The sequence below is a fragment of the Bombina bombina genome, chromosome 1 (genome assembly GCF_027579735.1).
Source record: "Bombina bombina isolate aBomBom1 chromosome 1, aBomBom1.pri, whole genome shotgun sequence".
NCBI classification, from domain to species: Eukaryota; Metazoa; Chordata; class Amphibia; order Anura; family Bombinatoridae; genus Bombina; species Bombina bombina.
Genome location: NC_069499.1, coordinates 834,105,305 through 834,117,470, shown reverse-complemented (window position 1 = coordinate 834,117,470; position 12,166 = coordinate 834,105,305). Strand labels below are relative to the sequence as shown.

Genomic DNA, 12,166 nt, shown 5'->3' with positions numbered 1-12,166 from the left:
GGAGAGAATTCCATTTGTGAGTACATACAATGTCAATAGTAAGCAGATATCTGGTATTGTCAAAAAACATTGGCATATTTTAAAAAATAATTATCAGGATATAAAAGAATTTCAATCTTTTCCATTGCTATCATACAAAAGACCTAAAAACTTAAAGGACTATTTAATCAAAACTGATATAGGTAGTAGTAAGACAAGAATGTCATTTTCAAAAAAGAAAGGCACTTTTCCCTGTTATAATTGTTCACATTGTAGCTGTGTGATTAAAGGCAGTGAGGTTGTCCACCCATACACGGGTAAAAAATATAGGATTAATGGTTTGTTTACTTGTCAAACGGATCATGTCATATATTCTCTAAAATGTCCCTGTGGATTAATATACATAGGGGAAACTACCCAAAAAATGAAAGACAGACTCACACAACACAAATACACCATACGTAAGGCCATTTCAGATTTACCTGTATCTGCACACTTTAAAGAGAAAAACCATAATGTTAACCAGTTAAGGTTTCAAATCCTTGAACATGTTCCAATACAGAGAAGGGGATAGGATAGGGTTAAAAAACTACAGCAGAGAGAGGTTATTTGGATCAATAGACTAGAAAGTATGCACCCTAAAGGTTTAAACAAAGACTATAACCTGTTCTTGTTTCTATAATGAGTTGATTGTGATAATTTACTGTAAACTTTTTCTCTATGATTTAGATCAAGATTCACATAAAGAAAAGAGAACAACTTGAAAAAAGAGATGTGCTGAATAACATAATATAAAAATAGGTTGTTTGAAAAAATATAAGGGTTTTATTTTGAATGCTGTTGTTATGGTTTACATATAGTAAATAATATTAGAGTGTATGCATTCCCCTGTTTAACATCCATCAGAGAAAAAACATATCTTGCAAGATTAGAATTTAGTTGTTAGTTTGATTACTGTTTTTAATAAAATAAAGATTTTTTTAAATAGTATAAATGAATGGTACTGAAAAATCACTAACATGAAATTGTCTCACATAATTCACAGATAAGATAATGAATTGTTAAGGTCACCTTATATTTTCCTCACAGTAACACTAAATATTTAATAATAAGAAGGTGTTTAAAGAATTACATAAGTTGAAAATCACAAGGTTTTTTGTATAAAAAATGCATAGTTATGATTATGAAACAAAATCACTGTTTATTGATTATTTTTATTCTGTTGAAAGAATATGTATTATCACAATTGTAATTATTTACACCTGTGTTGGGTCACATGGACTGCCTATAAAAGGTGGAGTTGGATTATGTACTAATCACTTGGCTTGAGAAAGGGCAGAAGCCCAAAACGTCGCCTGTATTTCACTGCTTGTAATAAAAATGTTATAAAAAAACAACTTGGAGTGCTGCAGCCATTTCTATTTTGCATATTAATACCTGTCAAGGTGAGACAGCGGCTGCTTGCACCCTTACCGGGGACAGAATTGGTGCTGGACGTTAACCTGTTTATATATATATATATATATATATATATATATATATATATATATATATATATATATATATATATATATATATATATATATATATGAGAGACATATACACACACATTATATTATTTATATAAATATATATATATATATATATAATATATATATAATATATATATATGACTCACTCTGTATATATATTTATATGTGTGTGTGTATACTGTATATATATATATATATATATATATATATATATATATATATATATATATATATATATATATATATATATATATGTGTGTGAGTGACCATAGTGAATGCAAGCCCTGGTGAACATCTACTTAAAGACTTTTTTTTTTTTTACACCCTGACCAGAATTTTGAGTGCCTAGGGCAGCACAAAACCTAAATACGCCCCTGATGTGAACCAAACAAAAGTTGAACAGCAGAAAGTTCTTCATTCTATGAAAAGATAAATGAGACATATATTTACTGTTAAACCCCTTAGTGACCAGAGCACTTTTCCATTTTCTGTCCGTTTGGGACCAAGGCTATTTTTACATTTTTGCGGTGTTTGTGTTTAGCTGTAATTTTCTTCTTACTCATTTACTGTACCCACACATATTATATACCGTTTTTCTCGCCATTAAATGGACTTTCTAAAGATACCATTATTTTCATCATATCTTATAATTTACTATTAAAAAAATGATAAAATATGAGGAAAAATGGAAAAAAAACACACTTTTTCTAACTTTGACCCCCAAAATCTGTTACATATCTAAAACCACCAAAAAACACCCATGCTAAATAGTTTCTAAATTTTGTCCTGAGTTTAGAAATACCCAATGTTTACATGTTCTTTGCTTTTTTTGCAAGTTATAGGGCCATAAATACAAGTAGCACTTTGCTATTTCCAAACCATTTTTTTCCAAAATTAGCGCTAGTTACATTAGAACACTGATATCTTTCAGGAATACCTGAATATCCCTTGACATTTATATATTTTTTTTTAGTAGACATCCCAAAGTATTGATCTAGGCCAATTTTGGTATATTTCATACCACCATTTCACCGCCAAATGCGATCAAATACAAAAAATTGTTCACTTTTTCACAAATTTTTTCACAAACTTTAGGTTTCTCACTGAAATTATTTACAAACAACTTGTGCAATTATGGCATAAATGGTTGTAAATTCTTCTCTGGGATCCCCTTTGTTCAGAAATAGCACACATATATGGCTTTGGCGTTGCTTTTTGGTAATTAGAAGGCCGCTAAATGCCACTGCGCACCACAAGTGTATCATGCCCAGCAGTTAAGGGGTTAATTAGGGAGCTTTTAGGGAGCTTGTAGGGTTAATTTTAGCTTTAGTGTAGTGTAGTAGACAACCCCAAGTATTGATCTAGGCACATTTTGGTATATTTCATGCCACCATTTCACCGCCAAATGCGATCAAATTAAAAAAAACGTAAAATTTTTCACAATTTTAGGTTTCTCACTGAAATCATTTACAAACAGCTTGTGCAATTATGGCACCAATGGTTGTAAATGCTTGTCTGGGATCCCCTTTGTTCAGAAATAGCAGACATATATGACTTTGGCGTTGCTTTCTGGTAATTAGAAGGCCACTAAATCCTGTTGCGCCTCACACGTGTATTATGGCTAGCATTGAAAGGGTTAATTAGGGAGTTTGTAGTGAGGTTGCAGGGTTAATTTTAGCTTTAGTGTAGAGATCAGCCTCCCATCTGACACATCCCACCCCCTGATCCCCCCCAAACAGCTCCCTTCCCTCCCCCACCCCACAATTGTCCCCGCCATCTTAAGTACTGGCAGAAAGTCTGCCAGTACTAAAATAAAAGGGTTTTAAAAAAAAAATGAATTTTTTTTTAGCATATTTACATATGCTACTGTGTAGGATCCCCTCCTTAGCCCCCAACCTCCCTGATCCCCCCCAAAACCGCTCTCTAACCCTCCCCTCTGCCTTATTGGGGGCCATCTTGGGTACTGGCAGCTGTCTGCCAGTACCCAGTTTACAATAAAAAGTGCTTTTTTTTTCTTTGTTTTTTTTTTTCTGTAGTGTAGCTTCCCCCCCCCACCCCCCACAGACAAACCCCCACCACCTTGCTGATTATTTTAATTTTCACTTTTTTTTATCTTTTTTATTTGCACATTTTCTGCAGTGTAGCGGTTCCCACCCGCTCCCTCCCCGTGCACGAGCCCGCCCCCACCCTCCCGTGCACGCGCGCGCCCCCAGCCACCCCCGCCCACGATCCCGCCCCCCTTCACATCCACAGGGCCATCGATGGCCGCCACCCGCCTCCCGGTCCGGCTCCCACCCACTAACACAGGGAGCAACCGATCTCCGGTGCAGAGAGGGCCACAGAGTGGCTCTCTCTGCACCGGATTACTTAAAAAGGTTATTGCAGGATGCCTCCATATCGAGGCATCACTGCAATAACCGGAAAGCAGCTGGAAGCGAGCAGGATCGCTTCCAGCTGCTTTCCACACTGAGGACATGCAGGGTACGTTCTCAGGCATTAACTGCCTTTTTCTGAGGACGTACCCTGCACGTCCTCAGTCGTTAAGGGGTTAAGGTAAATCAAAGAGGGAAAAAAATATTAAATTAAAAGTGACATCTATAGGATGTGAACCAAACAAAAGTTGAACAGCAGTAATATGCCATTTTAAAATATGAGAAAATAGTGTAAATTTGGGTACATGTAGAGAGAGAAAAGTAGGAAAGATATTATGAAAAACAGGCCATGACACAGAGCGTACACTAAAAGCTCAAGAAAAATTATCAATGACTGCATAAAAGTAACAGTAATACAACTGAAAACCAAATAAAGGATAGAGTTACTGTTATTTGGGGTTAGTTTCAATTATAGAAAACACCTCACCAAGCGTGTAAGATTGATCTCTTCATCTTGCATCAATGAATTAATAAGATGGAGCAGATCCTGTTAACAGAGAGTGACACAAAAAGAATTAAAGGGACAGTCTACACCAGAATGTTTATTGTTTTAAAAGATAGATAATCCCTATCTTACCCATTCCCGAGTTTTGCATAAACACAGTTATATTTATATACTTTTTACCTCTGTGATTATCTTGTATCTAAGCCTCTGGAAACTGCCCCTTTATTTCAGTTCTTTTGACAGACTTGCAGTTTAGCCAATCAGTGATGGCTCCCAGGTAACTTCACGTGCATGAGCACAGAAACACATGAACTGACACCCTCTAGTGGTGAAAAACTGTTAAAATGCATTCTGAAAAGAGGTGGCCTTCAAGGTCTAAGAAATTAGCATATGACCCTCCTAGGTTAAGCTTTCAACTAAGAATACAAAGAGAACAAAGCAAAATTGGTGATAAAAGTAAATTGGAAAATTGTTTAAAATTACATGCCCTATCTGAATCAGGAAAGTTTTTTTTGGACTAGCTGTCCTTTTAATGGTACTGACAATTCACAAACATATTTTGTGTCATTTTTCTGACGTAAGAATTGTCCTAAAATATCACATAAGGTTATAATCACAATCCCTGTAAAGTATCTTCTCTTCCAACTATTTTATGTTTGATACCCTTAAAATATAAAAAAATACAGGATGATATAAAGCAATTTATCTACAGCCTATGTTTGCTAGTTAATAATTAGTATCATTAATAAAGTACTGTGCCGGAAATAAAGCAAACTAAGGTTAAAGGGAATTTTTCTAAGACAGAATAAGAATCTTCAAACTTGGAGGGAAGATAATTCACAAGGTATTTGAGCCTTAGGCCTTAGAGAAAGAGTGGCATTCTAAGGCAGTGAGAAGTGCAGGGTTTGACATAGTTAAGAGGAGCTGCTACAACTCAGCTGTCTTGCTCACCAACCATAGCTCACATCCATGTATGTGGTAGAACATATTGGCACAGAACAAAAGAATGTTAGGCCTTTCGTTTTTTGGTTGTGACCACTGATACACCAACAACGTAGAGTAGCATTTGAAAAGCATACTTTGTAGAACCTTGATTTCCCCAAATGCAGTTTATTTAACTTAATGGGATAAAAACATAATTTATATCTTACTTGATAAATTCCTTTCTTTCATGGTGAGGAGTCCACAATCCATTACTCCTGGAAATTACCTTTCTTGCCACTTGGAGGAGGCAAAGATTCCCAAACCTTAGAGCTCTATATAAATCCTCCCATCTCTATAGTAATCAGTCTAACATACAGCCAAGCTGACAGAGATGAATGGAAAAGATCAAAATACAAAGAGGAAATGGGGAAAAAAGGCTTCGCCAAACATAGAACAAATAATATCAAAGAATCAGGGTGGGGTCTTGTGGACTCACCATGAAAGAAATGAATTTACCAGGTAAGATATAAATCATTTTCCAAAACAGTTTAAGTAGTAATGCTCAGAGCATACCATAGATAAGACAGGACGTAGTGGTGCAGATTCATAAGCAGACAGTAATACCGGTAAAACCCTAGCAGTTTCAGTGAGACAGCGGTAAGACAAGCAATAAATCAGTTCACTCACCCCGCAGCTTCAAGCAGTCGCCTTTGCTCGTATCCATTTCATTCTTAAATTCACGAGCTCCATCCTTGGGGAATAATAGGTCTTACCTGGTGATGTGAACTCACTTGTCTTAGACCGCTCACCCTCACCTCCACACTTGCGGACACTGCTTTATCGGGTAAACTCTAAACGCTGAACCGGTTCTCTGACGTATCCACACACCTCCTTCTGGGCGCTCAATAGTGATAGGAGGCTCGGCAGCAAACTCCTCAGAGTTTGCAAATGATTAGAAAAACAAACAAAGAGTCCCAATTCACTTAAAAAGGCTTTCTTCTTTATTGATTCAAAGTAGAATAAAACCGGCTATCCATACAAACGGACATCGATGTACACACATTCATGGAAGTGTGTGTACATCGATGTCCGTTTGTATGTATAGCCGATTTTATTCTACTTTGAATCGATAAAGAAGAAAGCCTTTTTAAGTGAATTGGAACTCTTTGTTTGTTTTTCTAAGATATAAATCATGTTTTCTTTCATATAGGTGATAAGAGTCCACCATCCATTACTCCTGGGAGCTAATACCCAAGCTGTGGCAGAGGACACGAGTAATGGATGAAAAAAGGGAGGGCTTGAACATCCTTTAACTATAAGAATAAATACCTAAAAACAGAAAAAACTTTTTTATATTATTTTTAAAATGCAGTTTAAAAACAGAAAACTTAGTCCTAGACAGAAACAACTGCCTTAAGCACTTTCCGAGCAGCTGCAGAACAAAAACATGATAGAATTTAGTAAAAGTATGACCAAGAAGCTGCCTTGCAAATTTATACCACACAAACCTCATTCTTGAATACCCAGGAAGTGGCTACAGAAGGAGAAGAATGAGCTGACATACACCTATGAAGAGTTCAACCCGCATAAAAACATAAGCCATATGAATTAATTGCTTAATCCAAGAAGCCAGAACAACAGAAGATAATTTCTTACCTAAAAAATGAATAATCAAATCATGAGTTTGGCTGAGAATTTTTAGAAATCTCAAGATAATATTTCAGAGCCCAGACAACATCAGCGTTAAAAAAGTTCCCTACTGATATCCTCAGAAGAAGCAACTTTAGGCAGAAAATCAAAAGAAGTTCTCAAAACAGCTTTATACTTATGAAAAAACAGATAAGGATCAGAAGAAAGTGCACACAGATCAGACATTCTTCTAGCAAACGAAAAAGCAAAACAAAATAAAGCTTACAAGAAAATAAACTTTATATCTACCTTATGCATAGGTACAAAAGGATGAAACTGCAAAACTTCCAGAACAAAATTAAGATTCCAAAGAGAAGAGAAAGGTTAGATAACAAATTATGCTTAGCTGATCATTTTCTTTTCTTCTGACGGGGAGAGTCTACAGCTGCATTCTTTACTTTTGGGAATTCAGAACCTGGCCACCAGGAGGAAGCAAAGACACCCCAGTCAAAGGCTTAAATACCTCCCCCACTTCCCTCATCCCCCAGTCATTCTGCCAAGGGAACAAGGAACAGTAGGAGAAATATCAGGGTGAAACAGGTGCCAGAAGAATACAAAATAAATAAACGTCCACCCCATATAAAAACATGGGCTGGGAGCTGTGGACTCTCCCCAACCGAAGAAAAGAAAATTATCAGGTAAGCAAAATTAAATTTTTTCTTCTTAAAAGGGGAGAGTCCACAGCTGCATTCATTACTTTTGGGAAATCAATACCCAATGCAAAAAAGGGCGGGTAGACGAGGTGGACCATTCAGAGGGCATCACAACCTGAAATTACCCGACACCTGATAGAAACAACTGCTTCCCCAGAAACAGAAGGATAAAACCTGAAAGGACCAGGCAACTGCCCATCAGTTAAAACCAGCAAGGCCGTAGTTAGAGACCACTCAGAATCAGTATATTCCACCGAGCACAAAGCCTCAGAGGAAGACCAGTTCCGCAGGCTCCATACCCACACTGAAACTTACCCCCGACCCGAGGGAAGAGAACCTCCACATACCCCCTGAAGGGAAGTGGAAGAAGAAGAAGAAGAACTCAACAGAGATCTAAAGACCAACAAGCTAGGGTAAAAGAAACCCTAGCTGAACTCCAAGCACAAACAAAGGTTGCAACAGGACAAAAACGCATAGAGGATAAACTCCAATGACCGAACAAAGAGAAGGGAGGAAAAAAAACCCTACCCCTAACTGAACGTAAGTCCAAGGGACCATGTAATGTCCAAACCCTTGAAAACTAGAGAGACAAGGTGGACCTAATCCCTCACACAGCGTGCAAACCGCACTATGAAAGAGCGACCGATGGATAAAAACCACCCCCAGGAACTGCCAAAAAATAGCACCAGAATCATATCATGCTCCAGATGAAGCCACCGGTTTCCAGCCGTTAACACTAGCCAACCAAGCTAGGAACTGCCCCAGGGCTCCCACAGAGGAAATATTCTGAAGGAGTGCAGAAACCCACTCCCTCCCAGGAAGAACAAGGAAATAGGAGAGCATCCAAAACCAGCAGAGAAAGCCCCCTGCTGAGGAAGGAAACAAATAACTGCAACAGATTGCGACTGCAATCTCAGGCTATTTTCAAGTCTCCTATAAGAAAAAACAAAAAACCCCTTAAAGGGCAAGTGTAAGTCTCAGAACCGGAAGGACTGAACTGCCCAAGACTCATCTAAGAGATGCGTCCAAGACAAGAACATGTCCGGAAAATTGGACATCCGGAAACCGGAGCTGGCCACAAGGTAATAACCCCAGAGGAACCCTAGGGATACCTCATACGGAGAACCTGCACCCAAAGAGATGCAACCACAGCCAAATCCAACGGTCTTTAGACACTGGATGATCGCTAAGCATCCCAGAGAGCATATCTCCTAAAGGCTCAAGGGACAACAAAGTTAGAGCTCAAAACTAGATAATCTAGCTTGAGAAGATAAAATAGTCTTCAAACAATCCCCTAAGGATCAACCTCCCGGAAACTCCCACAGCTCAAGGAATTAACGATGAATGAGCCTAACAATTCCTGGCGACAGATAAAACTGAGATATCTTAAGTAAGGGCAGCTCCAGGAAAGGAGACAAATGCATTCTCCAGAAACCCAAAAACACGGGAGCAGACGAGAAACAGTAGGAGGAAGAAAAAGGCAGAAAATGCCTGAGCTTCCCGAACAGATGACCCCTTAACCAGCCCCAAGAGGGGAAAAAACTAAATTTATGCTTACCTGATAAATTACATTCTTTTACGATATGACGAGTCCACGGATTTCATCCTTACTTGTGGGATATTAACCTCCTGCTAACAGGAAGTGGCAAAGAGCACCACAGCAGAGCTGTATATATAGCCCCTCCCCTTCCCCTCCACCCTCAGTCAGTTGGCCGAAGGTATGAGAAGAGAAAAAGGAAAGGCTAAAAAGGTGCAGAGGTGACTGAAGTTTACAAAAAATATAAAGAAAAACTGTCTTGAAAAGAACAGGGTGGGCCCTGGACTCGTCATATCGTAAAAGAAAGTAATTTATCAGGTAAGCATAAATTTAGTTTTCTTTTACAAAGATATGACGAGTCCACGGATTTCATCCTTACTTGTGGGAAACTAATACCAAAGCATTAGGACAGGGATGAAAGGGAGGGAGAAGACAGGAACCTAAACGGAAGGCACCACTGCTTGAAGAACCTTTCTCCCAAAGATAGCCTCAGAAGAAGCAAAAGTATCAAATTTTTAAAATTTGGAAAAAGTGTGAAGGGACGACCAAGTCACAGCCTTACAAATCTGTTCCATAGATGCATCGTTTTTAAAAGCCCATGTGGAAGCCACAGCCCTAGAAGAATGAGCAGTCATTCTTTCAGGAGGCTGCTGTCCAGCAGTCTCATATGCCAGGCGGATGATACTTCTCAGCCAAAAAGAAAGAGAGGTAGCCCTAGCTTTCTGACCCCTACGCTTTCCAGAATAAACAATGAATAATGAAGATGATTTACGGAAATCCTTAGTTGCCTGTAAGTAAAACTTTAAGGTACGGACCACGTCCAAGTTATGTAACAGACGCTCCTTCTTAGAAGAAGGATTAGGACACAAGGAAGGAACAACAATTTCCTGATTAATATTCTTATTCGAAACAACCTTAGGAAGGAACCCAGGTTTGGTACATAAAAACCACCTTATCAGAATGAAATATGATATAAGGCGAATCACACTGTAATGCTGAAAGCTCAAAAACTCTTTGAGGAGAAGAAATAGCAACCAAAAACAGAACTTTCCAAGATAATAGTTTAATATCTATGGAATGCATAGGTTCAAATGGAACCCCTTGCAGAACTCGAAGAACTAAATTCAAACTCCAGGGAGGAGTAATAGGTCTAAATACAGGCTTAATTCTAGATAGAGCCTGACAAAAAGACAGAACATCTGATACATTTGCCAAACGTTTGTGAAACAGAATTGACAAAGCTGAAATGTGTCCCTTTAAGGAACTTGCTGATAACCCTTTCTCCAATCATTCTTGGAGAAAAGACAAAATCATAGGAATCCTAACTTTATTCCATGAGTAACACTTGGATTCACACCAAAAAGATATTTACGCCATATCTTATGATAGATTTTTCTAGTGACAGGCTTTCTAGCCTGTATCAAAGTATTGATAACTGAACCAGAGAATCCTCGCTTCGATAAAATCAAGACCTTGAATGAGAAGGTCCTGTCTCAACGGAAGTTTCCACGGTGGCAGAGAGGACATGTCCCCTAGATCCGCATACCATGTCCTGCGTGGCCACGCAGGCGCTATCAGGATCACGGAAGCCCTCTCCTGTTTGATTCGAGCAATCACGCGAGGGAGGAGAGGAAACGGTGGAAACACATAAGCTAGGCTGAACAACCAAGGTACTGCCAAGGCATCTATCAGTTCGGCCTGAGGATCCCTTGACCGGGATCCGTATCTTGGAAGCTTGGCATTCTGACGAGATGCCATCAAAACCAATTCCGGTCTGCCCCATCTGCTTCCCAGTTCTCTACCCCTGGGATGTAGATCACTGACAGATGACAAGAGTGGGCCTCTGCCCAACTGATTATCTTGGACACTTCTATCATCGCTAAGGAACTCCTTGTTCCCCCTGATGATTGACATATGCCACAGGATTGGAAGTAGAGACTCCACCTGAGTCCAAACACCCTGAGCCTTCAGGGCGTTCCAAACTGCAACCCAGCACAAAAGGCTGGCATCTGTTGTCACTATCACCCACGAGGTTCTGCGGAAGCAAGTCCCCTGGGACAGATGATCTGGCGACAACCACAAAAGAAGAGAGTTTCTAGTCTCTTGATCCAGAATAATCTTTGGAGATAAATCCGCATAATCCCCATTCCACTGACCGAGCATGTACAGTTGCAGTGATCTGAGATGAAAGCGAGCAAACGGAATGATGTCCATTGCCGCTACCATTAATCCGATTACCTCCATACACTGAGCCACTGATGGCCGAGGAATGGACAGAAGTGCTCGGCAAGTATTCAAAATCTTTTATTTTCTGACCTCCGTCAGAAATACTTTCATGGCTACCGAGTCTATCAGAGTTCCCAAGAAAGGAACCCTTGTCTGTGAAATAAGTGAACTCTTCTCTATGTTCACCTTCCAGCCGTGAGTGCTCAGAAAAGAAAACACTGTGTTCGTGTGAGATTTTGTCAGATGATATGTTAACGCCTGAATCAGAATATCGTCCAGATAAGGCGCCACTGCTATCCCTTGCGGTCTGAGAACCGCCAAAAGAGACCCTAGAACCTTTGGAGTCTCAACCTTAAGAGACTCTTCTAGAGCCTCAAACCAAAAGGCTGCTGCAGTAGTTACTGGAACAATGCAAGCCGTAGGTTGTAAAATAAATCCCTGATTAACAAATAATTTCTTTAGTAGACCCTCTAATTTCTTATCCATAGGATCCTTGAAAGCACAACTATAATCAATGGGTATAGTAGTACGCTTAGCTAGGGAAGATATAGCTCCCTCTACATTAGGGACCGCTTGCCATGAGTCCCGAATAGTATCGGAAATAAGAAAGATTTTCTTAAAATTAGGAGAGGGAGAAAACAGTATACCTGGTCCATCCCATTCCTTACCAATAATTTCCGAAATTCTCTTAGGAACTGGAAAAACATCAGTGTAAGTAGGAACTTCCAAATATTTATCCATTTTACACA

At 39.1% G+C, this 12,166-nt stretch overlaps 1 protein-coding gene across 1 annotated transcript in view; it reads right to left on the bottom strand.

Annotated features, from left to right (window-relative positions):
- LOC128661248 (uncharacterized) overlaps positions 1–12,166 on the bottom strand; it is a 223,109-nt gene that overhangs the window by 176,212 nt on the left and 34,731 nt on the right. The window contains exon 2 of the mRNA XM_053715528.1: positions 4,371–4,430. Within this exon, the coding sequence (XP_053571503.1) occupies positions 4,371–4,430 (60 nt within the window). The remainder of the gene's footprint in view (positions 1–4,370; positions 4,431–12,166) is intronic.